Source organism: Neomonachus schauinslandi, chromosome 8 (assembly GCF_002201575.2).
Source record: "Neomonachus schauinslandi chromosome 8, ASM220157v2, whole genome shotgun sequence".
NCBI lineage: Eukaryota > Metazoa > Chordata > Mammalia > Carnivora > Phocidae > Neomonachus > Neomonachus schauinslandi.
The window spans coordinates 73,346,371-73,372,798 of NC_058410.1; the positions used below are offsets into that span (position 1 = coordinate 73,346,371).

Genomic DNA, 26,428 nt, shown 5'->3' on the forward strand with positions numbered 1-26,428 from the left:
ATGGCCGAGAAGCGGAGGGGCTCGCCGTGCAGCATGCTAAGCCTTAAGGCGCACGCCTTCTCCGTGGAGGCGCTGATAGGCGCCGAGAAGCAGCAACAGCTTCAGAAGAAGCGACGAAAGCTGGGCGCGGAAGAGGCAGCGGGGGCCGTAGATGACGGAGGCTGCAGCCGCGGCGGTGGCGCCGGTGAAAAGGGTTCCTCCGAGGGAGACGAAGGCCCTGCGCTCCCGCCATCGGCTGGGGCGGCATCTGGACCCGGCCGGAGCTGCGCAGACCTGGAACGGAGCTGCGGCTCCCGTGGAGCCGCGGGTGAGTCGGCCCTTTCCCGCCCAACTTCCTGGCGCGTCCCTCCGGGTCCGCGGGGAACCTGAACTTCTGCGAGTTAAGGGCGTGCGCGCGCGCGGTGCCCCTCCGTGCCTGAGGCAATTCAGCCACCAGCGCTTTGGCCTTGGGTGTCGGGGCGCGAAGCTCGCAGCCGCCTTGGCCGCTCTCGCCGCTCAACTCAGGTCGCCCTCCAGACGGTTAAAATGCCGCTCCTAGCCCCCCTTCTCAGGCTGCCGCCGCCCACTTCGCGACCCGTGCCTTCGGCCGCAGCTCTTTGCGGCTCTCGGCGGTGCAGGTCTGTGCCTTCCGCATCTGCCTCCCTTGGGGTTCCAGCCAATGGGTGCGCTTTTTTCTTTCCTAACTTTTAAAAGCAAGGGGGTGGGGGGAGCGACGGCATAACCCCCCCGAAACCGGAACGAATGCCCTAAACAGTTTGGGCAAACCAGGAAGAGGGCGGCGTATTTGCAAACGTGGTTTCGCCAGGGGTAGCTGAGCCCTTCCCTTCCCCTCTGGATTCCCACTGCCGAGGCCGTCGGCCACCGTGAGCTTGCTTTTCGCTATCTTCTCGTCGCTTCGCTGCTTGGCTAAAGGAGCTCAGGGCGGTCGGGGAGTTTGGCGGGAGCCGAGGCTGAAGAGCTTTCTTAGAGGATGCCTCCGCCTGGGCCCAAAGCGAGGGGCCTCAGACGCCTAACGCTAAAGGAGGCCCAGGCACTCCGGACCAGGGACACCGACGCCAGGCGGTTTTGCTGCGTGCGTTTCGGGTAGCGGGTGTGTCGGGGTCTGCAGTGGGGCTCTGGACTCGGGAACCTATCTCAGGCTCAGTTGGGCACGTATCCTAGAACCCCGCGGCGGCGCGAAACTTATTTGGGGCCTTGACCTGGCGGAGGCCGGGAGGAGGGGTGGACGCGGCCCTCATGCCCCTGCGGGACTCGGTCCTTGGAGGCCTCGCTGGCACGTCGAGTCCCTTTGGCGGGCAGAGCGGGTGTTAGAAGAATCCGAAGGCACGAAAGTTCCCCCTTTTCTCCTGGTCCTTTTCGTCTCCCCAGCCGCCCTCCGGGGGTCAGTCTCCCCATCCGACTTCCTCTCGCAAGCCCTCACCGTTACCCCTCTTTGCTCTTTGCTGCCCAGGCGGCTGTGAGGACGGCTTCCTGCAGGGCGCTTCCCCGCTGGCGTCCCCGGGAGGATCCCCGAAGGGGTCCCCGGCGCCCTCCCTGGCACGGCCGGGAACCCCGCTGCCCTCGCCGCAGGCCCCGAGGGTGGATCTGCAGGGAGCAGAGCTCTGGAAGCGCTTTCACGAGATCGGCACGGAGATGATCATCACCAAGGCGGGCAGGTAAAGGGCGATCTGTCGCCAACGCCCGGGCCCTGGCCTCACCCTACCCCTTGATGGGTTAGGAAGGAGAAGGGCCTGCAGAGCTGTGGAGTCTCTGGTTAGCATTTTTGTGCAGACAAGACAAGGCCCGGGTTGTGGTTCACTTTTGAGACTGGCTTTGCCTGCCTATACCGGAGTGCAGTCGGTGAGGGACACAGCCCCGCCGCCCTCTTGGACGTTAGGGAAAAATCCCCGTCGCCGCCGATGCGGCTGCGGGTGATACTCTGTGTGCTGGGGAGTTAGACATTCGTGGTTATGTATACATCTGTCCAGGCATGTTTTTAGGTTCTAGTTATCGTTTCTGGAACTACTGAACAGATGACTTCCCTTAACCCCCCCTTTTTTAAAAAAAAAACGCAGTTTACTCTTTAGAAAACTATGATTTGTTTTTTTTTTAGATTCCAGACTTCCAGGCTGGTTCTTTATCAAAAGATTTCCTAGCAATGTAAGAACGTGATGTCTTGTACTATTTTGATATTATACTAGAATGAAAAGTTACTGGAATCATCAGTAATACATGTATAATCCCTGCAAAAATAATTACCCGTTTTTTAAAAACCATTCTGTTTGTAGATCCAGTTACGTGGTTATATATATATATATATATTTATTCTAAATGAAATCCAACACATTCATCTAAATTTGCTGAAGAATACTAAAAAAAAATTGTAAGAAGTTATATGTTTTTTGAAAGTGTGAAATTTGCACATCCATTAGTTAGTAAAATAAATAGATTTGTTGGCCAGATACTGTTAATTTGAAGGAAGCACAGAAATATTTGCATTTTAAAGTTTTCAGTTCATTTAGTGCAATGAAATCTATGAATAATATCTTCCTTAAAAGGAACTTTAAAAAAGCACAGAAACTCTTTCAGGGAATACACATGGCAAAAACCTGGATAGCATAAAAGTATCCAAACTTATTAGAAATTACAAAAACATATTTTATTGAATCCATATGCTACCTTCTACATTTTCACAGAGCTTTTATTAATGATCCAAATTCAGTCTTCAACAACACAAAGCAACAGTTGTCTTATAAAGGATGTAGTTAAAGACCTTTACTCTTTATCTTACAGGTGCACTGAAATAACACTAAAACAGCCAGCATATTAAACTGTTCTCATGCCTAGTTAGGAATAATGGACTTTCTTTTCTCTGGAAGTGGTCTTTAATGGCATTATTGTTAAAGAAAAAGTTTTTGGTAAACAGTACTAAAATTTGTGTTATAAGGTTAAATTAGCAAAAATTAGATTAACTGGAAGGGTCCTAGACATAAATCATTAGATGAAAGTTAAAAAAAAAAAAAGAACTGCTCTATTTGTTTTTCATATGCAATAATTTGCTGTTATATTCTTGCTCTGTGTTCTTTTTAAAAGATAGTCTAGTGTACTTCAGCATCTCCTTTGATATGCATGTCTGGGAAGCCTAAAGAAATGCAGATTTTCATTTGTTTTAATTAGTGAAGTTTTGAGTAAGTGTGGTTAAATAAGAAAGTATTTCCAGGGTATAGTGGGGGAAGGAATGATTTGGTAAATATACATTGTGTTTAGTTTCTGCTTTCAATAAAGAAGTTTTACTATACCTTTCAAATTTAGAGCAACTTTTGCACTTCACCTTTACCATGCTGCAGACAGGAAGTCCTGTCTCAATAAAGAACATATTGTTTGGTTATAGCATGGCACATTGGCTCCTTGTGGTTTTTTATAACCCTTTTAAAATTTCACATTATAATGTATTTTATCACTTGTACAAATTCAAATTTTCTCTTTCTACCTTTGGAACATTTTTGTCATTTGCATTATTAAAGTAAATATGCTCATTGATTTTTATTTAAAAAATAAACTGCTTTTTTTAGTGCTATTACTCTTTCAGTGTACAATTCTTTTCCTTTTAGCTGTACTGACATTTCAGTAAACAACAGTGCACGACAGGGTACAACAAATTACATTTAAAAGCCTCTTTTTTGCTACGTCCTGTATTCTGATTCTTTGAATTAACGTTATCAAAGTGAACGCTATAAATTTGTCCATATGAAAAACAGAGAGGTTTCTTCACTTATTCGTTCTCCATGCTTAATCACAAACAAAAACAAAACCCATACCCTGTTTCCTCCCCTCCATATGCATAGGCGCATGTTTCCAGCAATGAGAGTGAAGATCTCAGGACTAGATCCTCACCAGCAGTATTACATTGCCATGGATATTGTGCCAGTGGACAACAAAAGATACAGGTACGGTGATCAGATGGATACAGCAGGATAAGAATACGCTAGGATTTTACAGGCTGTGCCTGTTTCATCTGTGAGGACTGTGATGTTTGTTTCCAGAAGCCTGTAGAATTTCTAGATCTATAACCCAACTCCCCGACAGTTCCAGGAGGCCAGGTGGTGCCTTCTCTTGCAGTAAATGTGGAAACTTAATTTTTGTTTTACTTTTAACAGATACAGAAATGTCCTTTAAATATTGAGAACTTTAAATAGGGGCTAGTTTAGGGTTGCTAAACTGTGTGTTTTAAATGATTCACTTTTCAATTAGAATTTGAGAGGAAATGTTAAGTTTGTAGGTATAGGTAGTATTCAACTAAATGTTTCATTTCCTTTGTGATTATTTTGAGCTTTACATAAATTCCCTTTTTCTTGTTGTGTTCAAAATCATAACTGTTGGCAGGCTTATTCCCTTTAATTTTAGGAAATTATTGAATTTAGAAAAATAAAATCTCATAATTCATTAGTATATTAGGACATCTTTAAACTGGTAATGAATTTGTTAATTTACTGTTGTTTTTGGTTAGTAGTTAACACAGTAGATTAAAAAAATATTGTAAGATTTAGATTTTGAAAGAGGATGTATTACCTGGATATCAAGTAAGGTTGGAAAAGATCCACATTCTTCAGTTTCAAACCAACCTTTGCTCTTTTTCTTTGGCAAGTAAGCAAATCAGCAATTTTCAATGGACAATGCTTTCTACTTTCCTGAGGAGTTAAAAACGCTAACATTTGAAAAGGGAAATTTTGAGTAGAAGACCAGAAGATGCTTGCTTTAAATTTTGGTCTTGTTTCTATTTTTTTTTTTTTTTTTTTTTTTACTTTTTATAAACAACTAGAGCATTTAATAAGTTTTAAATGAAGTCAGATTTGGTTTTTATCGCTTTTTAAAACTTAGGGAAGTACTTTTTTGGAACAGGCTTACCAGTGTCAAAAGTATTCAGATTTAATTAGTACAGGCACATACGGAATACTAAAAAAATGGGTAATAAAGAAGACAGTTTTATTGTTTTGTTTTGTATTATATTGCTTATTTTAATTAAATAACTCATTAGAGAGTTTGCTAAAATTATCTAGTACGTGGTAGAAACTAGAAGGCACTGTTTATTCTTTAAATATACTTGGTTAAAAATCCATATTCTAATTTGGGTTTTGTGTTGAGAAAGACAGTGTAATTCTTTTTTTTTTTTTTTTTTACGCTTACATAAAACTTTTTTTTCAATTTTAAATAAGGTAATAGTATGTACATATATATCAAAGCTCAGCAAAATGATATATTTTTAAAATTTTTTATTGTTATGTTAATCGCCATACATTACATCATTAGTTTTAGATGTAGTGTTCCATGATTCATTATTTGTGCATAACACCCAGTGCTCCATGCAGAACGTGCCCTCCTCAATACCCATCACCAGGCTAACCCATCCTCCCACCCCCCTCCCCTCTAGAACCCTCAGTTTGTTTTTCAGAGTCCATTGTCTCTCTTGGTTCGTCTACCCCTCCGATTTCCCCCCCTTTATTCTTCCCCTCCCGCTACATTCTTCTTTTTTTTTTTCTTTCTTAACATATATTGCATTATTTGTTTCAGAGGTACAGATCTGAGATTCAACAGTCTTGCACAATTCACAGCGCTTACCAGAGCACATACCCTCGCCAGTGTCTATCACCCAGTCACCGCATCCCTCCCACCCCACCCCCCACTCCAGCAACCCTCAGTTTGTTTCCTGAGATCAAGAATTCCTCATATCAGTGAGGTCATATGATACATGTCTTTCTCTGTTTGACTTATTTCGCTCAGCATAATACAAGATAGTGTAATTCTTAATGAGCTTAGAAATTATTCCTTTCTCTTCCAAATCTCTCTCCTGTTTCTCCAGATATCTTTCATGTATTTTGGATGGTTTATTTTACTTAGTTGATTCTTATTATTCTCACATAAAGCAAGAAAAATTTCAAGTATTGGTATTAAGATGTCAAATTTTAAAAGATCAAACTTAATCATAAATTTGTTTTTCACTTACAATGCTTCCCAAGAAATTTGGTTTTAGTAATTATATTTAGAATGTTTCACAGAGAATATGTAACATGTAACATTTATTATCTTGGTGGGTGTGGATTTTTGAACTATTGGATATGCGTACTTTTTCTAGGTTTTGATAGAGCGTATTACTCTGTTTATTTTGGGAGTAACTATAGGGCAGTTTTTTTCTTGCATTTCTAAGATTTGCATTTTATTTTCTAACTTTTAGCAGTAGTAGAAAAAGTTTTTGTCTTATTCTCTGCTGTCAAAGAGTGGTTATTTGGTCAAATTCAAAGTGCTTGTGATTTATTGTGATGCACATTTAATAGTCACAGAAGCCCATGCACTTAGGAACTTATTTACTGAAATTACGCTGTACCAATTCAGGGAAGTTTTTAAAAAATTATTCTTAATTTTGTGATTATGTATTTTTTCCCCAAGGAAAGGAACTAAAGAATAGAAGGCATATTGAGCTCAAAAGAATGAAATATGTGATATTAGTTGAAACAGAGGGCCTCACCAGAGATGTTATGAAAATGTTTCATGCTATTTTTAAAAGAAATTCGCATACTCCACAGGTAGAATTCTCTGAGACTATCCACAAATTATTGCTTTAAATTGTATGTCATATTTTAAAATACTATTGGAAGGAAAACACCGAAGTATATAATTTCATTTTATATCCTTTTCTAAGTGAATCATGATATACTAGTTTCTAGTTTTTGAATTAGTGAATTTTAAATTAACAATTAATAAATGATAACCTGAATATAGGATTAAATATTATGATCTTATTTATTACCTGAAACATTGTTATTTAAATGTATCATTCTTATATAGTCAGTATATTTGACATATATAAACAAACAGAAGAGGACGTTTGGTCCCTTAATTAGAAAAATAATATTAATTAGATATATGCTCATTTTCAAAATTTGATGTATATTTTGATGAGTGGTATTTGCAAACTAAAGAATTTTCTTATAAAGTTTGGAAAAGAAAAATTTAGGAGGTAAAGACTTACATTTTTTGATTATACAAAAATTTTAAGTTAAACTTAATACATTATCTGTAATTTTTAGTTTTATAGAATTAGAAAAATATTCTAAATGATCATAGCTAAAACTCTTTTTCGGGGCACCTGGGTGGCTCAGTCATTAGTCGGCTGCCTTGGGCTCAGTCATGATCCCAGAGTCCTGGGATTGAGTCCCACATCAGGCTCCCTGCTCAGCGGGAAGCCTGCTTCTCCCTCTCCCACTCCCCCTGCTTGTGTTCCTGCTCTCGCTGTCTCTGTCTCTGTCAAATAAATAAATAAAATCTTTAAAAAAACAAGAACAAAAAAACCTCTTTTTCTAAGAAAATAAAAGTTATGGAACTTTTGACAATTTCCCCTTGCCTTTCTACCATCTACCTAATTCGTCTCTACATTGCCTAAAATGGGAAGTGGTCTTAAAGTAGGACACTTTAAGTTATAACTCTCAAGTATTTTTGAGATTTACTTAAAGCTGAGCTTGACAACTTTAAGCTTGACAACAATAGTTTCTTCATGTCAATTGAATATCCAGATGTAAAATGGAAAATATCAGAATACAGATGGAATGTCTAATGTGAATAAGTGTGATTCATAAGAATTAAGATACTTGAATTTAGGGGGGTGATAATGTGCATAAATCCTTAACACATCACTTACTCTGAGAGGTCAATAGGCCACTGCTGCCTCAGAGAGTTTTTGAAAAGTGCTTGAAATCTTACATGTATTGGATGTAAAGAGTAAATTGTTGTTTTTTAGACTTAAAAATAAAAGATATGCAGTTTGTCTGATTCGACGGACTTGGAAATTCCAAGAAAACAAGAGTCTGTATACTGAGTCTTGTCATTGCCTTCTAGGTATGTTTACCACAGCTCTAAATGGATGGTGGCGGGTAATGCTGACTCCCCTGTGCCCCCACGGGTGTACATCCATCCAGACTCGCCTGCCTCAGGAGAGACTTGGATGAGACAAGTGATCAGCTTTGACAAGCTGAAGCTCACCAACAATGAACTGGATGACCAAGGCCATGTGAGTAGATGGCTTCTCTAATGGGCCACCATGGGGTGGCATAGCCACATCTACACTGTGTCTGACTGAAGGGCATGAATTTCTCTCCAAAGTTGATCAGCATGTGCCTAATCTGTGCAAAATCAAGGTTATATTTGCATCAGAGACTATGCCTGTTGCCTGAAGCGTATCCTATGAAATATTTAATAGGTTAAAACTAGATATTGCATTTGTATTGAAATGATGGAATCTCAGGCAGCCATTTTAGCCAAAACATTTGTTTGAAACACTATGAGGTGCTAATTATTATGCTCTGAATGTGAATACTAGGGAGTTGGGTTAACAGGGATAATGGTTTATTGTGTCCTGCCTGTATTCAGCTCTTTTCCCAGTTGAAGCTTATTGCTTCTCAGTAATGGTCCAGGCTTACAGGAGTTGTGTATTCCATCTACAAGTTCCCAGTTGTTTTGTAATGGCATCTAATGTGTCAAAATATGTTACAACAACTCCTTTTAGTCTTAAAACTGCTGAAACATGATGCGTAAGTCAAAGTCAGTCATTCCAATAATATAGTGATTTTTAACACCTTATTGTTACGCAGTATTGTTCCTAGGCAAGATTTCTACATTATTATTTTAATAAATAAGTAACTCTGGATACATGCTGATTTCCATCATAAGCTAGCATTTCTATTAGGTTTTTGTTATTTGAGAAGGTTTTGATTGAGGCAGGATTGAAATGCCTTTTGAAGAGTACGTCTTACATGCCAACTAGTTCATTTCTCAAAGGGTGACATAAAGAGAGTATATTTATGAGCAAATCTTTTTTTTTTAAGATTATTTATTTATTTGACAGAGAGAGAGAGAGACCACGAGAGAGGGAACACAAGCAGGGGGAGCAGGAGAGGGAGAAGCAGGCTTCCCACTGAGCAGAGAGCCTGATGCGGGGCTCGAACCCAGGACCCTGGGATCATGACCTGAGCCAAAGGCAGACGCTTAACGACTAAGCCGCCCAGGCACCCCTATGAGTAAATCTTTTAAAACAAAACTGCAAACTGTCATAAACTAGTAATACAGTTATGATGGGAAATGATTTGCAAGTTGCTAGGCAGTATCGTAAGCAATTGACCTTAATAAAAACATTCAAGTATAAATTTTATTGTGGTACAAATTCAGTATCTAGATTTTTAAGATATATCTATTTTACCTTGCTTTTGTTTGTTTGTTGCCTTTTATGATTTAAAACAAAATCAGATAAGTATCATAGTATATTTTATTTCTGAATCCAACTTAATGCCCAACTTAATATTTTAGTGCATTACTTCATTTCTGTTCTTTTTATTCTTTATGTACACAGTCAAGTAGTAACAGTTATTTTTCACTTGACTTCAGGGAAGGAACACTAGTTTCTACTGTCTCATTGAGGGCACTGGCTGAAATTTTGCCAGCATGTTCATTGAGGGGTCTTTTGTTTTTGGAGTAGAAAATTTAAAAATAATGCCATTAAGCGTGACTTGTTTTCGAAAGCTTAAATATCCTCTACTTTTCTGAGTTCTACAGTTTGAGAACATATCTTTTAAAGAGATAACTGGGTCTAAAAAATATACACTATCATATATAAGGTACACTTCTTTAAATAATTTAAATCTGGGCGCCTGGGTGGCTCAGTCGGTTGAGCATCTGCCTTCGGCTCAGGTCATGATATCAGGGTTCTGGGATCGAGCCCCGCATTGGGCTCCCTGCTCAGCGGGGAGTCTGCTTCTCCCTCTCCTTCTGCTTATGCTCTCTCTCTGTCAAATAAATAAATAAAATCTTTAAAAAAATTAAATACATACAGAAATAAATAAATAATTTAAATCAGTATGGTCATTTTCTAATTCTAATTCTTTCAGATGAAATTATTGGCTTTATATATAATACTCAATATATCTCTAATATTTGTATAGATAGAGTAATTTGTTTCTATAATTTTAACTTTGTAATTTCACTAGACTTTATGTAAAACAGTATTTTCTAGAGGAACAGAACCAGTAGAATGTGTATAAATATATACATGGAGAGAGGTTTATTTAAGGAATTGGCTCACATAATTGTGGGGGCTAGTAGGTCCCAGATCTACAGAGCAGGCCAGCAGGCTGGGGACCCAGGGAAGAGTTGATGTTGCATCTCAAGCATGAAGGTGTTCTCAAAGCAGAATTTCTTCTTCCTCAGGGGATCTCAGTCTGTTTTTCTTAAGGCCTTCAAGTGATTGGATAAAGCCCACCCACATTATGGAGAGTACTCTGCTTTATTCAGAGTCTACTGATTTAAATGTTAACCTCATCTGGGAACACCTAGGTGACTCAGTTGGTTGAGCGTCTGACTCTTGATTTTGGCTCAGGTCCTGATCTCAGGGTTGTGAGATTGAGCACTGCATTGGGCTCTGCACTCAGTGCAGAATCTGCTTGAGGTTCTCTCCCTCTCCTGCACCCCCCCTCCATTTACAAGCTCACTCTCTCTATGTCTGTCTCTCTGAAATAAATGAATAAATCATATAAAAAATAAATGTTAACCTCATCTAAAAAATACCTTCATAGCAACACCCAGACTGACGTTTGCCCTAATACCTGGATAACATGGCCTAGCCAAGTTAACACATAAAATTAATGAGCGCACAGAATTTATTTAAACACAAAAGAATACATTGCAAATTGAAATTCAATTGTTTATGCCTAAATAATTATAATATTTCACTTTTAGGAAAACCGAAAAACATAACAGAAAACAGGCAAAACCTAGAGAAATGTGTCGTCTATCAGTTAAATTTTTCTTTTAAGGTTGTGGCATAGGATGTAATACTTTAATACAAGGAGGTAATTAATGAGTGTGGAAACAAAGAGAAAGATATATACCTGTCCATTTAGGAAGCAAGAAAATTGCTTTTACACTTGGTAAAAATGTATGAATCAGTTGATACTAGAGAGAATGTAGGAGAAAAAATGCTCTTTTCCATTATTTATTTAAAAAATATATTTTTTAAGACTTTGTAAAATGTAGTGTAACATAAAAAGCCATAGTCTCTGCCTTCAGTGATCTAGCCTAGATGGGGAGAGTTGGCTCAGAGAAGTACAGACACCACATTATTCCAGCCAGGAGAGATTGGGAAGGTTTCATGAGGAACGTGTCTATTGTATTTATTTACTCAGTTTGATGACCTCAAATGAGGTTAGTTCGAGATTAGGAATTCTTTTCTTAGTCCATTGTTGCTGTGACTCAGCATCTAGGAAGACGGTAGTACCATTATGGTGGGACTTTCTAATTCAGTTTCATCATTTCCTGATACAGAGACCTCTTAAGGGACTCACCCCTCTACCATCATGTGGTTGAGGTTCTCCTGCCCCCAAAATCTAAAGGAAGTGACACTAATTTCTAATTAATCAAGCTGTAGACTTAAATGAGAGGTGATTTTCTAATTTACTTTCTAACTTGCTTTCTTACTTTTTTTTGGCCCCCCCAGTTCCAGTTTTACTCTGTGAAAAATATAAGCATTCAATGTAGTACCCTGAGAACTGCATGTATGACTTGGGACTTTTATTAAACATGGTGTGTTTAATATAGGAATCATATCCTCACAGGGCTGTGGCTGGACCTAGACCTGTATGAGACATGAAATTATATGCCATTGGGTTTTCCTCAGTGTGACTTCATCTTTCCAAATACAGGGATTGTTTAGAGAGAAATATTGGTGAGAATCTAGAGTGGAATGTTCTACCACTCCACAACTAATCTTTGAATGTTGTAAAGACTTTATAATCTCTACTTACTCCTTCGGGAATCTGTAGTCAGCTTTATGTTGGATTGTATACAATCTAAGACTGGTCCTTGGGCTACCAATGTGCAAATGGTTAGCATGCTTGGGTAAGATATTTCCTTCTCATCCTGTGCATATTTCCTTATTCATCTGGAATTTGTTATCTGGAGGGAAACATTTAGACGAGCATTTCCCTAAAAAATTAGAGGAGCGCCTGGGTGGCTCAGTCAGTTAGGTGGCCAACTCTTCATTTTGGCTCAGGTCAGATCTCCTATCTGTAAAGATAGGAAGAAATAAATAAAATTTAAATATATATAGCTATATGGAGGAATCTGCTTGAGAGAACAAAGACTTCCTAAAACAAGAACCTATATTCATTGGGTAGTAAACGGAAACCCAAATCAGTTTTTGTTTCCTTCAATCCGAGTCAGTTTATTCCAGTTTTCTGAAATTAGCTATGTACTTATTTTTGTTTGTTTGATGTAAAGTAGCTTTCTCCAATTTCTCTTCTACCCTGGAATTTGCTGATCACTAGAATCATTAGAATAAATCTTACACCTATGTTTTTCAGACTTTTTACCTGACTCACATAACTAGATGTACATGTTACGTTGTGACCTGGTATAAACACACGCAAAGAAAACAGACAATGTTTCGCAAAATAGTACTTATCCTTACTATAAGGAGCACACTCTATGTTTCTACTTTATAATTTTATTTATTTAAAAAATTTCCGGTTGCAACTGTTTAAATTGATTTTTGTGAGCCGCTAATGGATTACTGAAGTTCTATCTTTTTTAGACCTGGAAAGAGACTTTTCCAGAGGTTGCAGATTCATGTGTGTATCTGCAGGTGACTATGAGGGCTATTGTATTCTCTTATCCTTTCCTTATATTTGTGCTATACCCTCCCCACCCCCCCCACCCCCATTCAAGCAGGTCTGGTGGGCAGTGTCATTAGATCTGCCATCCAGGATCTCTTCCACTGATGGAAAGAAAATTTTAGGGTAAAAAAACAAAACAAAACTGACCACCGTGCTGGTTATTACTGCCAGGGGGGAAAGACATCCTCTGGTGGCTGCAAACATGCTCTCCAGGTATAGGGCTATTTGTTTTGGGGCTGACCAAATATTCTGAATTTGGCTTTGTTAAACTGCCCGTATCCTTAAAAACACGAGACAGGTCAACCACTGTGTTTTTCCAAGACTTTGTTTAAGGATTTCTCCTCTAAACTCTCAACTCCCTAAACCTGAATTCAAATCGTGTAACTCAGGGAAGATACAGCTCTCTTAACTAAACTCATTAACCAATACCTGAACGTGGACTCCCAGCAGCAAATAGAAAAATTCATTGGGTAAGGCTATTTTTTTGTTACTCCATCTCCTATACCTTGAAAGCATAAAACATAAAGAAAAAGAAAAAAAATTCACCCACAGTCCCATTATCCAGAGATGATAACTGTTCCTATCTTTCTGTGGGTCCTTTTTACTGTCTTCATGTCATTGTGATTAGTTTATAAACAGCTTGGATCATTGAAGGTTTAAAAAGAAGCATTTTATTTTGTGGTTAAAAATGTCCTAAACAGCACTTAGTAATGGCTGAATAACATCTATCCCATTGTATGGATTTTCATTTATTTAACCAATCTACTCATGTAAGTGGTTTATAGTTTATCTACTGTTATATAATGGGGTGCTGCCAATCTCTATACATAAAGCGATTTTTTTGGATTTGAAATATTTTCTTGGATAAATTCTCAGAAGTGGAATCATGAGGTAGAAAGTAGTTGAACCATATTATCAGATTTCCTTAGAAGAGCCTGAGTGCACCAGCTTTTCTATCCCCAGGTGCCTGGGTTTTGGAAGTTTCGCTCTGATGGAGACATGGACACTGGGTTCTCCAGGCAAGCCAGGGATGTTGTAAGCCACACACAAGGCAGACTCTTGGGTATCCTTAGAATTCCTTTTGCCCTTGAATAGACATGTTGCTGTCACCAATGGAAGAAAAGTGTTCTCTGAAGAAAACCTTGGTGTGCAAATACTTATTTTTAGGGGATGGGTGTGGTGGAATTTAAATTATCATTTCAATCTCATTTTTAGTTTTACTGGTTTGGACTCTTTTATGTTCCATCTGGCTCATTATAATAAAATACTGTTGAATTTATTCTTGTATTTTCAGAAACAGAAAATTAGATGTTAAAATTCATGGTTGTATACCGCGTTCCACCAAAATAATGATTTTTTTCCTTTTGTATTTTTATGCATATTTTACAAATAACTTCTTAGCCCTCCCTTGCCAGTTTTGACATACTTTATTAAATTGGCACTTCTGCATCCTTGGACATTTTCATTTCCAACTGGGATTTATTTTACACATTAAATATTTAGTCATGGTGTTGAGATTGGGCAGAAGTTGTTGATATATTTGGCTTTCTTTCCTTGACACAGATTATTCTTCATTCTATGCACAAATACCAACCACGGGTCCATGTCATCCGTAAAGACTGTGGGGATGATCTTTCTCCCATCAAGCCTGTTCCATCTGGGGAGGGAGTAAAGGCATTCTCCTTTCCAGAAACTGTCTTCACAACTGTCACTGCCTATCAGAACCAACAGGTATTGTTCTCAGAATTGCTATCTTTCTAGACTTTTTGTTTCAGGTGTCAATAGAAAGCTAGCTATGCTTTTCACTGTATCTAAATGTTATGAAGTGTCATAAAGCATTTGCCATATAAGACATCCAGGGTGTGTGTGTGTGTGTGTGTGTGTGTGTGTGTGTGTGTGTATAAACAGTTTTTTTTATCCATGATTCCCCAAGTAAGGCTACTTCTAGTGAGAATTTCTTTAGAAAAGAATGTGTCTCATGACTAACAGTGTAGGTTTGCTTTCCATTTTGAGATGTCGAATCATGATGTCATAATTAAAATAAAAAATCTTGTGGGGGCTCCTGGGTTGTTTAGTTGGTTGAGTGTCTGACTCTTTTTTTTTTTTAAGTTTTATTTATTTATTTGACAGAGAGAGCGCAAGTAGGCAGAGCAGTAGATAGAGGGAGAGGGAGAAGCAGGCTCCCCACAGAGCAGGGAGCCCAATGTGGGGCTGGATCCCAGGACCCTGGGATCATGACCTGAGCCGAAGGCAGATGCTTAACCAACTGAGCCACCCAGGTGCCCCTGAGTGTCTGACTCTTGATTTTGGCTCAGGTCATGATCTCAGGGTCCTGAGATTGAGCCCTGAGTCAGGCTCTGCACTGCACGTGGAGCTTGCTTAAGATTCTCTCTCTCTCTCCCTCTCCCCCTCCCCTCCACTTACTCTATCTCTCTTTCTCTACCAAAAAAAAAAAAAAAAAAGGCATGTATATTGCCTAGGAAATAGACATGTAGAATATGAATCCTGGATTGTATCATAGAGCACGGGATTTGATAATTCACATTATTTTAAAACTATAATCCATGTATTATAGGAAATATTTCAGAAGCATTTATCTTATGTAGTCATTTGGCATATATACAAAAAGGGCTGTTTCTTTTAAGATATGCTTTAATTGTGACAGAGGGTGATATATATGCTTATAGCCTGAGAGATCAGCAGTTGTGGGGCAATCTTTTCGTAAAATTAGTAATAATTTCAAAAGTGAAATATTTCTTTTCAATATAGGTAAGCATATGTATTTCTTTTTTTTTTTTTAAGATTTTATTTATTTATTTGAGAGAGAGAGAGAATGAGAGAGCACGTGAGAGGGGGGAGGGTCAGAGGGAGAAGCAGGCTCCCCGCCGAGCAGGGAGCCCGATGCGGGACTCGATCCCGGGACTCCAGGATCATGACCTGAGCCGAAGGCAGTCGCTTAACCAACTGAGCCACCCAGGCGCCCAAGCATATGTATTTCTTTAAGGCTGTGTCAAGTAGGTGGAAAACGGATTCAAGGCGATTATTTAGTCCATGCACTTATGGCCAGTTTTCATAAAAAATAGTGATGTAGTTGAGGCTGATGTGGTCTGTGGTAGACTTTTTTTTTAATTTTAGTGGTCAGGAGAATTATTTTAGGTCTCCACTTCTCTTTACATTTATTTACATCTCAGTTAAATTTTAAGGCTTTAAAATCTCCCGGTTGTGGTTTTTGTTGTTAAAACTTATGAGGAGATTTGGATCCCGTCCCCTGCATCTTCCTTCTGGGCTGGGAGGTGCATCTGCTGTCATCCATGCAGAGCCGCCAGTCCCACAGCTGAAGCCATTCTGTCCTCTCACTCACATTGTCACGCTTTTGTATAGAAGTTAACCTTTAGAAGGACTGGAGATAATTAGGAAAATAGTCTTAAAATATGTTAGATGCAGAAAATGATTTTTTTTTTTTTTTAGGAAAAGTATAATGCATGAGGAGAAAAGAGCAGAGACGTTTAGTACCTTTTAAGCAACCCCAGTTTATCTGTCTCTCTTTTTGTCTCAAACACCAACACATTAATAATGTCAAATGTATATTTTTCTCCCAGCCTCTGTGATACAATAAACAAGATGCAGTGGGCTTTTGGTACATGTTGGTCACTAATAGCAATTGACAAACTTTGACAAATCGATAATAGGGTAAAAAAAATTAGAAGAAGGGAAACTGATAATGACCAAATACAATGATGTTCATTTTTTAACTTCCTGGCTCCTATTTTAAGAACTCAGGGAAAATGGGTGGTTAACAGCATGGGGTTCTGAAGCCCAGGGTCCCAGCCTAGTTCTACAGGCAAGTAACCTTATGATCATAGGAAACTTAAGCCTCAGTTTAAAAGAAAACATAAGATTGGGATAATAACTACATGTAAGTTGCCGTGAGAATTAAATGAAATATGCGTATAAAATTCTTAGTACAGCATACATATAGTATGCACTCAGTAATAAAAATAATGGCAATAGTAACATATCTGTATTCAGACAAGGCACCATTATATAAATCTCTACTCTTTTTTGAAATAGTATTTTAAATGAACATTTAAATTATTTAATGTTATTTAAATATTCTTTAAATGAACAAAGAGTTCAGCTATAATGAACTATAAAGAATTCCTTCAGGACAATATATAGGGGGATTGCACATGAGTTTTCAGAGATGCCTTTTCTTTGCCTTCGTGTTATCCAACAGTGTTCATTTATCCTTAGCTAAAATGGCACCGTCAGAAGTATGTTCATTAACTTTGTAGATTCCACTAAACCAAAGAGCATAGAAAACAAAGCATGATGTGCTTCTTAGAAAATAGGCTGTAACTCCCTTTGGGCAAGGAGGAGATCTATTAAGAAAGAGGTGAGATGTTATTAGTGTCAATTATAAGATGGTGTAGCTAAAAAAAAATTTTTTTTTTAAAGATTTTATTTATTTATTAGAGAGAGAGACAGCGAGAGAGGGAACACAAGCAGGGGGAGTGGGAGAGGGAGAAGCAGGCTTCCCGCCGAGCAGGGAGCCCGATGCGGAGCTCGATCCCAGGACCCTGGGATCACGACCTGAGCCGAAGGCAGTCGCTTAACCAACTGAGCCACCCAGGCGCCCCCCCAAAATTTTTTAATGGAGATGATTAGACCATTTGTAAAAATCCTACTCCCAAATTTCTGTTAAAATTAAAACATTTATTTCTACTACATGAATAAGATTTAATCTCATTAGAGCCTTTCAGTAATGGTTAGCTCTGATTAGACATTCACTGTAGGGCTCTGACAAGGTCAGGACTCAACAGAAAACAGAGGAAAGAATAAAATTATCAGATGAGGGCCATAAAGGTGATTCAAAGAGAGACAAAGAAAAATACAGAGGCAGAAAAGTTAAAGAAGCGGATAGTACCTAATTCTGAAGAAGAGAGGGATGCGTAGGAGCTTAATGGCATTCAAGTGTTGTAAGTAACTTGACTAAGTAGAAGGTGGATATTAGCTGTTACCCATTACCAAGAGGAACAGGATTAAGCCATGTCACAGAGTTAAAGGGAAGAGCTTTAGTTCTGAGGGATTGTCAAACAAAGGACTGGTTATCAACAGATGATTCAGAATTTCCTTCTCTAGTGATACTAAAAGCAAAAGATTTTATTTACAGAGTTTGAAAAGGGGTGGGGAATGTCTTTTTCATAGCAGATGAATATCTAGGTGATTTCTGAAATTTTCTTGTAGCTTTGCAGCTAAGGTAATAAAATACCTGAGAAATAGGGGAGAGGAACACAGTCAATTTTGTAATTACTTGTAGTTCTTCCACCATTTGTCTTTTTAATGACCTTACTTGACATTTAGAATATTTGATATGAATTTTGTACTCTGCAGATTACTCGCCTGAAGATAGATAGGAATCCATTTGCCAAAGGCTTCCGAGACTCTGGGCGTAACAGGTAAGACTTAGTGAAGAACATTCTGGCTCTGATCAATATATTTGGCTTTTTGTTGTGAATTTTCCATGACAAGGTAAACAGTTAAAGTTACTGACATGCTTTTGAAATAATTTTCTGATGAGGATTAAAATTTGTCGGTACCGCTGGGCCTTGGATGTAACTTATTTTTGGGTGTAGTGCTATGGCCTGCCCATTCCTAAGGGAAATTTTGAAGTGGGATGCTGGCTGAAAAATGCAAGTTCTCAAGGTGCACAGTGCATGCCACCTCTGAAAGGACCTTGAGGAAACCTGTCTTTCAGACTCAAGGGTTTCAGTATCTCAAGTCAATAGCCTACCCTTTAGGCCCCGGGGCTTCAATATTCCAAGTCAGTAGCCTCTCTGCATCTGCTGTTGTTTTATAATTTGCTTAGTGATGTCACAACAATCTACTGATTCTGTCTTCAGAATATGATGGGGTTCCGTTCCCTCAGAGTTCCAGCTAGAATATGAAACTACTCCCCATTGCCAAGAGAGCTGATGTTCTTTAGTTTCCAAATTTGTCTTGGCTGAGCTGACAGCTACACACTTGTTTATTTTTTCTTTGTCGTGTTTTATGGTGTTTGTACTAGGAGGGAGAGCAACAATAATGAATTCCACTCTGTTACTTTTATCAAAAAGCAGATCACCCTTGTGTGTGCCATGGGCTTTTGAATTTATTGATATGATTCTATTCTAATATAGTCTGGTGCAACATTTTCTAAAATAAGTACTGATAGTAATAAAGAGTAATAATAGACTAACAACATTCTCCAGACGCCTTTTCAGGGGAAGGCTTTGACTTAAATGTTTTTAAAGCTTTTAAGAAGAAATATTTGAGAAATTTTTATTACTTTACTCCAGAAATTATTCTAATACTTCTTGAAAACTTGGTATTCTTGAAAACTTGGTCTAGGCTGCGTCTACAGGAAGTCAAAATCCCCAATTGTTTTGTTTTAGGGACAGTTTGATTTAAAATTGTAGAGCGAGGACAATCAGGTGGTAGTCCAGATTTTTAGTTTCTCCCAGCTGATTATTTGGGCAAGGCTGGTGCAGAGATCTTTTCTCAGAATACAGTCAAGTGCTTGCAGAATATACTCATATGCAGTGGCATTGTTTAAACACCATGCAACATGAGGACTAAAATGCAGCTGAAATGCATTGAGAGTAGAGTAGCCTTTAATTTAGTGCAGGTACATCAACAAGACGGACTAATAATAGGACTAATAATTCCCTCTAAAATTCTTTATTCTGTAGGAAGATTTGCAGGTATTCCTATAATACCTATTGCCTGATATATTGAAATCATTCTGCCTTTTTAGATGTTTGTTTTAATGTGAGAACAACTTTGCTTGGCTTTTGTTATGTTACATTGGCTCTTGGTTAACTTTGCTGTCCAGAGGAGTTTCTAAAAGCTGAATAATTTAGTAACCGAGAAGGTCACTGGTGAGGACTAATGGGAGCCTTTGGGGTGACTTCTTTTCTGCCTTGACAAATACTTTGATGGAATCTTCTTGTGGTTTTGGTGACAGCAGTATAGTATTTATCCATTTAAGGGTCTTGCATTACTTTCATTTCATTATTTTTTTAAAGTAGTGAATACATTTATTAAAATTCACTGCAACTCCAGGAAGGCAGCACAAGGCTTGAGGAATATAACAGCCAGAAACCGTGTCCAGGCTGCCCTGTAGGACTGACCTAGCAGACACCTCACTGCTATCGACACTGGGGGAATCACACTGCTTGGATACTGTCAGTTCATTTTTGAAACAATACATTTAAAAATATTTTTAAAGGTGTGTTTTGGATAGATACCAATAGTGAATAAACCTACACATAGAAGTGAGATGATAAGATGCATAGGACAAGTTTTCAGGAAGAATTCTAGAAATGTCAGCATAATGAAAAGGCATTTGAATTTGGTCAGTGAAAAAAATCAGTGGGATGGGTGAAAATAAACTGCTAAGTCCCTTGTTTGGTATCATGAGGTCAGAATGCTAGGTTTGATATGAAATTTTTCCTTCCTTTGTTTTACAGGTATATAGATGTGGCATCCGTGGTGCTTGCTACTATTTCTTTCCTGACTCTATAACTTTTAAAGTTTTTAATGGACATACAGGACAGGAATTACGTTTTAACACTTTTTAAATTTTGTTAAATTTTAAATTTTTTGTTTTGCTCCAAATGTTTAAGCAATATCATAGTACAAGAAAATTATGTTGAGTCTATACATAGCTTTCTTATTAGTGACATGAATAATTTCACATTTTGTCTCATTAAAATTAGTTTTCCTGCTTATGATAGATAGCTCTTCAGTGCTTATTTTGGAATGCTAAATATTTATAAATCAACATTCTCTATTTAGAAATCTAATTTTAACATTTTCCATTGATAAACGAAAAAAACTCATATATGGAGAAGAGGGAATTTGGTCAGCTTTAAAGATTTCTAACTTATATATTTTCCTTAAAAAAAAAAGTTTAAGTTTTATATAAGACTTGGAGTGTGCATTGGTGTTGAGGGCTTAGGGAAGGAGTGATATTTTTTCATATAGAGAAGAAAGCCCATGAGAAAAAGTTCATTTTATTTCTTTAATGCCCCTGGTCTGTAATATATAAATTCTGTTTTTATTTTTCCCCATATATGAAATAAACAAATTAAGCAGGACAAGAAATAAACACGGACTTGTGATTTTTTTTAAACTTTATATAAAATAATTTGCTTTAATTAAAAATTATCCCTTCCTGGTTATTTATGGTTCTACAGCCTATTTTATAGGAATCAGTAGCTTCAGCCCTTAAAAGCTCTCCTGCAAGACATTTGCTACGTGCAAGAGAATTTATGTGCTGAGAATAGTTTCATTCTTCAGTTAGGCCTTAGGTTTGACCCTATAAAATTTTTTACTCAGGAAGGTACAGAAATTTCTTTGCTTTAAATACTTCAGGAAAAACATAATCATTTTACTAAATAAACTTGGCCATTTGATAGCGTAAATTAGGGTGGTGATAAAATGTGGAAATTGTTCAAAGGCATCTTGTATAAATTATCGCCTTGGCTACACTCCTGCAGGAGGTGCCTTTTATCTTTTCTTTAACTAGATGGGAAAAGTCTCCATTACTGGAGAAAATGAAGGTCTTTTTTAAAAAGTCCAGATTCAGCTAATAAATATTTTATAACTGTTTCCTGCAAAATATCTGAAATCCTTTCTGGAACTTGCAGGGTGAAACAGCAGCCTCAAGAAAAGTATCAATAGCTTCAAGTCAGATCACTTGTAGATATGTCTTTTTCAGAGCATCTCTTTAAAGCTTAGGGTTATATGTTTGTGATGATCAGTAATGTCTCCCCAAGAACTGGGTCTATGGATTTGTATCTGAAGCATAATAAAGTTTACACTGCTAAAACAAATGATGCAGGATGATCCTCTCCATAGTTAATAAATGTCTAAGTCCAGTGGATGCTTATTAATTACCTCTTAGCAAACTCCCCTTGAGACCACTCCATGGCCACTTTGGTATCCTTAATATTCAAATCTATGACTATTAAAACTCATCTATGTGGTAATAAAAAAGCAGTTTTATACAAAACTGCATTCTGACATTCTTTAGCATTTAAAAAAGCTTGTTTCTAGAAAGTCTTAAAACCTTGTACAAATGAAATATAGAGTAAGCAGATAAAAGAGTACCCAGCATTCATTAGTTGAGTATTAAATGCAACCTGCAGGCAACATGGGGTTTTGGGACTGACCAAGCTGCCAAACTGCCCCCAAATCAATACTTTAATGTACATAAAATATTATTGAGTAGATCTTGCTTGCATCTGGCTCATAGTCAGCCACAGATACGATGTCTGGTTTTGGAAAAATCACTTGGGAGCGCACAACTTTAGAGCTAGGAAAGGATGCAGAGCTTTCATAGTCTGATCCTCACTTTGTGGGAAACTGAAGTCCAGGGAGGTTAAAACATTTACTTAGGGTCACATAGTGAATTTTAATGAGTTGGAGCCATAGCCCAGTTCTCCTGACCCCCAATCCAGTGTTCTTACCATGAAATAGCCCTCTCTCTGTAGAACACTGATTACATCCAAAGCTAGGTTCTGCCCTTCATGCTCAGTGCAGCCCAGGTGGAAGGCATGTGCAGGTCCACTCTGCCCTGCTCTCCCCTTTGGCAGCCCTGTACTAGCACCTGTGTGGGGCTGGTGATGGCTTTTGGAGGTGCTCCCACAGCAGCACCCCCTGAACTTGTGACTTGAGAGATGAGTCAGGTTCATGTCTGGACTCATGTGAGGATGGTTCATGCACACAAGCCTGTGCATGCACTCAGTACCACCCATCCACACACACACACACACACACTGCTGTCTCCTTCTATCACTAAGATGGGGTACTGATGCTCCATGGAGTCATGATAGACATCAACAAATCAATGGAGTCTACAGTCTGAACACTAAGGAAGTAAATTCAGTGTGTAAAACCTTAGAACAGTAGGGCAAGTTGTGTAAGATGGTTTTATCTGCACATATCACTTACTAGGAGTGTTTAGAGAGTTTTTACCATGTTGTATAGGTGGTATGACTCTGGGGCCAGGGGGTTCCTCTAGTCTTAGTTCATAGTTCTTGATTTGGGGATGCAAGGTATCCAGAGGAGGTAGCAAGTTGAGTGCAAGTGATTAAAGACCCACTCTTTAACATTTGCATTAAATACAGATTATCTGTGTTAAATAAAACCGTATCTAACAATCACAAGAGAAGTCTGAATATTGTTTGATACTAAGAAAGCAGGCATTTCCTACAATGGAGCTCTATGTTTCATGAAAATCACAGTGTTATTAAGATTAACAAATTGCTTAGGGCTTTGGTAGTTGAGGGAAGACTGGCGAGGTCTGAAGAATGGGCTAGTTGAGTGAAGCGCCTCATTTCCAGAACCTAGAGGACTTAGTTATCTGATTCAAGGAGAGGAGGACTCTGAATCACTTACAGTAGGAGATACATTTATGTATGTATTTAGATATATAATATATATATTGTTTTCAAATATATATATTTGACATATATGTCATGCAAATAGTTTACAACCAACTTATCTTGTCTCTTTAAGTATCCGTTCACTAAGTGTACGTAGGGGCCTTGAAAAGAATGTTTGATGCTAATCCTAGAGCTATATGTGGTACCGGCCTGTGAGATCACCTTTCTGTGTTCCTCCTGCATGTTGGGCTGAGAGGTCAGTGCTGCCTGCCAACCCCCTGGACTCCCTGTTGCTGAAGGGAGAGCCTACGCTGGCTGCAATGGGTGTGATGGAGATTGTGCGCACACCCCCCACCCCGCCCCAGAGAGAAGGTGGTTTTCTTTGGATGACTGCTCTTCTAAAGCTGGCTACCAGGGCACCAAATGATGGGCAGAAATGCCTCTTCAGAAAAAGTGGCTTTACAGGGTCAGGCTTTTGTGTCAAAGCCTTCCTCATCAGAGGGAGAAGTAATGTTACAGTGGGAGAGGGTGGATTCCAGATCCCAGAAGAGCCTTGGACTCACATCAGCTAGGATGGACCTCTTCACCTGAGCTCCTTAGCACAGAGACAGCTTCTTATTCTCCGAGGTCGGCTTAGTTTTCTGAGAATGTTAACAGCATATCTTGGGTGGTTTCCATCATCCTGTGCTCCTGGTGACAGAATGGTAGCCCATCTCTGAAGCGTTTCTTTCTGCCTGTGCCAAGCTCCTGCCCTACCAATGTGGGGGGACACTGTCAACACCAGCGATGTGTTCTGAGCTGCTTATTACTGGCGAAAGCTCCAACTGCTCCTAACGAGGCTTCTTTTGTCCACCTCCATCCCAATCCTTCCGTTTAGAATGGGTTTGGAAGCCCTTGTGGAGTCATATGCATTCTGGAGACCTTCACTACGGACTCTCACCTTTGAAGATATCCCTGGAATTCCCAAGCAAGGTAAAACACAAAGTCTCCTGGGTCATAGATACAGCCGGTTCTTGACTGGAAGCTCAGGCACTGAAAAATACACCTGTCGTCATTGGCATCCACAATGGCGACCTCATCACCAACATCCTCTTGTTACAGAATCCACCTCTTTTCTGTGAGGAATGGGGATGGGAACCAGAAAAATGGCTCTTGTGGTCATAGGTTAAGTCTTGCATGTTGTAGGCTGTTTATCTATTTCACAACCTTTACTTCACCCTTAAATCTCTTGTTAAAATTATAGCTGGACTGTGGGCCCTTGTGCCAGGCCCACCTCACAGGGAATTGCCAGTGCCAGTCCCAGTTCACCCTTCCTTGCCACTTCTTTCTGCACTTCCTTCAGCACAATGGCCTCTAGGCAGGGTTCACCTGCTGGATTTATGCTGAGGAGGTCAGGCACCCCGGGGCTCACCTCTGAGTGTTTCCCCCAAGCTCAGGCTAGTGTTTCCTCAGAGGGAGCTGCTTGCAAAGGGATGATGCTTCCTCCTCTGCTCGGTAGGTAGGACTCTTGGCCCGCTCCTGCACTCAGCCTTTTTATGCCTGATCCTGCCCAGCACCCCAGTGACAATTAACATGCTGGGTTTTAGATAATTATCATTGACTGGATGGGGCTTTTAGATTATTTTGAGAAGCTATATAAAACACTGTTGCTGGAGCAATGAAGGCTTTACAACCTGTCCAGCCTGTTGGAATTCTCCTCTCCCCCTAAGTTCTGTCAAGTTTGCAAACATCAATCTGCCAGTGAATCCAGAGAGGGGGAGACGGCCACCACCGCAGTTATTGATTGGACACAAGGTCAACCACCCTCTCCGTTTCACAGGAGTGTTTATTTGGTGGGCCTCTGCTCTTGTGTTAGCATGTGATTCACCAACCTGTGTTCTGGTTGGAAATGAGATTTTTGAAGTTCTAGACTATTGCCTTCTTGTAATAGCCCCATGTGATACAGCTGGGAATACACAAGCTTTCAGTGGGAAGCTGCAGATATGTTTGAGGCAGGGTGTGTCTTTGACCAATTTGGCTCTTTCCTTGGAATTCTTTTCCATTTTCATGCAAGAAAACATACTGATCCAGAGCAAGGTCTGCTGAAAGGGTAAAATATGGAAAGAAGAGAGGTGATGGCTATACTTTAGGAACAAGATACAGAGTAAGATGAAAGTTGTCAAGTTGCCAGGAAAGTATTTGTAAATATTTATTATAGAAAATCAGAAAACTTAAGGAAAGTTAATGGAGGGAGAAAATGTGAAAATTCTATGTGGCAGTGTCCTGATCTCTTCTGCAATAAAAAAAGAAAATTATTGCCTGGGGAGATCATATGCCTTGGAAATATTGAGAGGATCTGTGTCTAAAATATTTCAGTCTGAATTCAGTTAAATTATAATTCCTTGAGAGCCAAGACCATCTTGTTTTCATCGTTCCATGTAGGCTTCCTTGTGACAAGCTGTGTCTAGCTCATGCTCACAAAATTGAAAGGAAAACATGGCCGTGGAGTCATTGCTCTTTACATTTCAACTTCTTTTGTAGGAAATACAAGTTCTTCCACATTGCTCCAAGGCTCTGGGAATGGCGTTCCTGCCACCCACCCTCATCTTTTGTCTGGATCCCCTTGCTCCTCTCCTGCCTTCCACCTGGGGCCCAACACCAGCCAGCTGTGTAGCCTGGCCCCGGCTGACTACTCCGCCTGTGCCCGCTCTGGCCTCACCCTCAACCGCTACAGCACATCCTTGGCCGAGACCTACAACAGGCTCACCAACCAGCCTGGCGAGACCTTCGCCGCGCCCAGGACTCCTTCCTATGTGGGCGTGAGCAGCAGTACCTCGGTGAACATGTCCCTGGGCGGCACGGATGGGGACACTTTCAGCTGCCCACAGACCAGCCTGTCCATGCAGATTTCGGGGATGTCCCCCCAGCTTCAGTACATCATGCCTTCACCCTCCAGCAACGCCTTTGCTGCTAACCAGACCCATCAGGGTTCCTATAACACGTTCAGGTTACACAGCCCCTGTGCCTTGTATGGATATAATTTCTCCACATCCCCCAAACTGGCTGCCAGTCCTGAGAAAATTGTTTCTTCCCAAGGAAGTTTCTTGGGGTCCTCACCGAGTGGGACCATGACCGATCGGCAGATGTTGCCCCCTGTGGAAGGAGTGCACCTGCTTAGCAGTGGGGGTCAGCAGAGTTTCTTTGACTCTAGGACCCTAGGAAGCTTACCTCTGTCATCATCTCAAGTGTCTGCACATATGGTCTGATGAATCCTTGAAGTGAAACCATACTCAGATTGGTCTAATGTATTTTCTTTCTTCATTTTTT

The 26,428-nt window shown here is 39.5% G+C and overlaps 1 protein-coding gene across 1 annotated transcript; it reads left to right on the forward strand.

The window, feature by feature from the left end:
• Positions 1-26,428, forward strand: TBX18 (T-box transcription factor 18). The gene is made up of 8 exons (XM_021693514.1): positions 1-307; positions 1,451-1,655; positions 3,825-3,926; positions 7,867-8,038; positions 14,253-14,420; positions 18,084-18,148; positions 24,000-24,094; positions 25,643-26,428. The coding sequence occupies exons 1-8, from the start codon at positions 1-3 to the stop codon at positions 26,365-26,367; spliced, it is 1,839 nt and encodes a 612-aa protein (XP_021549189.1). The 3' UTR covers positions 26,368-26,428.